Here is a 2,633-nt window from a genome sequence, read left to right as displayed (position 1 = left end):
AAATCAAATAGCTAGCTACTTAAAAAGAAATTTACCCAGGAAATGAAGAATCGAAACTGGAGATTAACAGAGCAATACTGAACTACAACAACCTCCATGAAATTCCCAGAAAATAAAGCTTCACTTCCATCAAATCTCCAACAAATCCTCGATCCAATCAAACACAGTGCATCTCATTCGATTGTACAGAGTTTTTTTTAGCTCACACAGAAAAAAAAAAAGGAAAAAAGCAAATCCAAGCTCGAGGTTTGAAAAAAGAAAAAAAGTGAATCCAATTATTCTTCAACCTCTTTGGAAAATTCAATTAAGAATTAAAATGGAGAGAGAGAGAGAGAAGGGAGAGAGAGTTAGGGTTTTTGGGTAAGACTGATTCAAAACAGGTGATCTAGATTCCAGCAACCTCAATAACAAAAAAAAATTATCTCAGAATTTTTTTTTTTTTTACAATCTCTCTCTAACAATGAAACAAGTGACACTAAAGGGAGAGAGAAGAAAAAAAGCAGAGAGAGAGAGAGAGAGAGAGAGAGAGTCAAATTGATTGGGTAGGAATGGGTGTAGGGTAGGATATAATGTATAATTATTATTGTTTTTTAAAGTGGGAGTATCAATTTAAATTTTTTTGGGTTATTTTTAGTATAATTATTATTTCTTTTTGGTATTAAATTACACATATACATTTGTTGCATGATTTTCTAATAAAACTGTTGGGGACATTCGCTGTCTTCACTCCAACTCATCATCCTTATCTTAAAAATCAGTTTATATGTTAAAAAATATAATCACAAACGTAAATAAATATCCTTGAGTTTTATGGATTACTACTTTACTTGGATAAAAAAAGGTACAATCTAAAGATATACATAGTATATTAATATATACATTTGGACACAAAAAGAAAAGTATTTTAATAATATACATGAAAGAAATCTTATAAGCTTAAATGTTATATATATATATATATATTTAAAGTTATTGATTAGTAGTACAGACTTAATTTAAAAAGAAGAACAACAATTTGTATTTTTTTTTTTTAAATTATGTTGTTTGGGATTAAATATAAATAGAGTAATTTAATATTAAACTTGAAATGTTAAGAAATGTGTTACATATGTTTTGGTCAAGTTGAATATGCAAAAAAAAATTATTACTATAGTATAGTTATTTTTTTTTGTCAACAAAATGAATCAACTCAAACGAGCCAATTTGTGGGTAAATTTATTTTATATATATTGATTTTCTATTATGTCATGTTTTTTAATGAAGTATATAATTTTAAACAGAAAATATCAAACAAATATGAAGTGAATACCTCTTAAAATGAATACATGTTAAAGTGGATAGAAAAACCAAAACTATTCACTTTAAAAAAAACAAACAAAGTTAAGTAGATAGAAAAACTATGGATAGGTCTCCATGGATTTACAAAGCATATCTAGACATTAAGATTCATGATTTTCATCCAAGCCCATCCAAAACGTGCAAATACTTAAACAAAAGTTCTCCCACAATGCCCAAAGAGGACCAAATAGTGGACGAAAGTTCTGTTGGTATGAACTTTGAAAAGCAACATTCGAAGGATGACAAAATCGCACCTAACGCAATTGTTGTCTACGTAGACAAAGAACAAAAAAAGGCTGTAGAGGGTGATTCTACTACTGAGGGTGAAATTGTATCATATGATGAAGGTGATGAATATACTGAGCCACGGCCTGTTTTAGAACAGTGTAAGTTTATTAACCCATAGTATGACAGTTTGGGTCTGAGTAAACTTCAAGAATTTCCAAACAAGAGGGCATTGCAAGATGTGGTGGATAGAGCTTCATTTGCTAATTGTGTTAGTTTTGCAATAGTAAAGTCGGACAAGATGCGTTATGTGCTAAAATGTCCTAAAGAATGATGTAATTGGGATTTACGAGCTGCTAGGATTCCAGAGACATATATTTTCTCTATTAAAAGGCAAAACAAGATGCATACATGCTCTCGGACTAGTCAAAATTCCAGCAATAGTAAGAGACAAGGCACTCCAAAATTAGTTGCATCTCTTTTGCATGGTGATTGTCTAGGGCAAATGAAAACTTCACCTCCTAAAATTATCATCGATCTTGTCAATACCAAATTAGGTGTTAATACATCATATTCCACGGTATTGAGAGGGAAAATTCAAGTTGTTAGTGATTTGAAAGGTAGCCTAGAAGAAACATACAAGATGCTGTCATGTTATCTGCACATGTTAGAGAAGGTTAATGACGGTACGAAAACATATGTGCATTACAATGAGATAAAAAATTCATGTACTTTTTGGGAGCTAGCACTGAAGGGTTTCAAGTCATGAGGAAAGTTATAACTATGGATGCAACTTTTCTAAAGAACGGATATCCAAGTGTTCTTGTTTTTGCCTCGCCCCAAGATTCCAATTTGTCACCATTATCTCTTGGCCTTTGGTGTTTTTGATGCAAATTGGAATTGGGTTTTGGAGATGTTGAAAACCGTTGTTGGAGACTCTTCTAAAATAGTATTTATGACTGACAGAAATTCAAGTTTCATCAAAGCCAGAGTTAATGTGTATCCTTGGGCTCCTCATGCGTATTGTATATGGTATTCATCCCAAAATGTGAAAGGTTATGCTTCTAAGG

At 31.5% G+C, this 2,633-nt stretch overlaps 1 protein-coding gene across 1 annotated transcript in view; it reads right to left on the bottom strand.

Annotated features, from left to right (window-relative positions):
• LOC104771388 (leishmanolysin) overlaps positions 1-534 on the bottom strand; it is a 5,261-nt gene extending 4,727 nt beyond the window's left edge. The window contains exon 1 of the mRNA XM_010495898.2: positions 36-534. Coding sequence (XP_010494200.1) covers positions 36-98 — 63 coding nt within the window. The 5' untranslated portion in view covers positions 99-534. The remainder of the gene's footprint in view (positions 1-35) is intronic.

This window comes from Camelina sativa, chromosome 20 (assembly GCF_000633955.1).
Source record: "Camelina sativa cultivar DH55 chromosome 20, Cs, whole genome shotgun sequence".
Classification (NCBI taxonomy): Eukaryota; Viridiplantae; Streptophyta; class Magnoliopsida; order Brassicales; family Brassicaceae; genus Camelina; species Camelina sativa.
The sequence above is the reverse complement of the archived record's forward strand: the minus strand, read 5'-3'. Positions and strand labels throughout refer to the sequence as shown.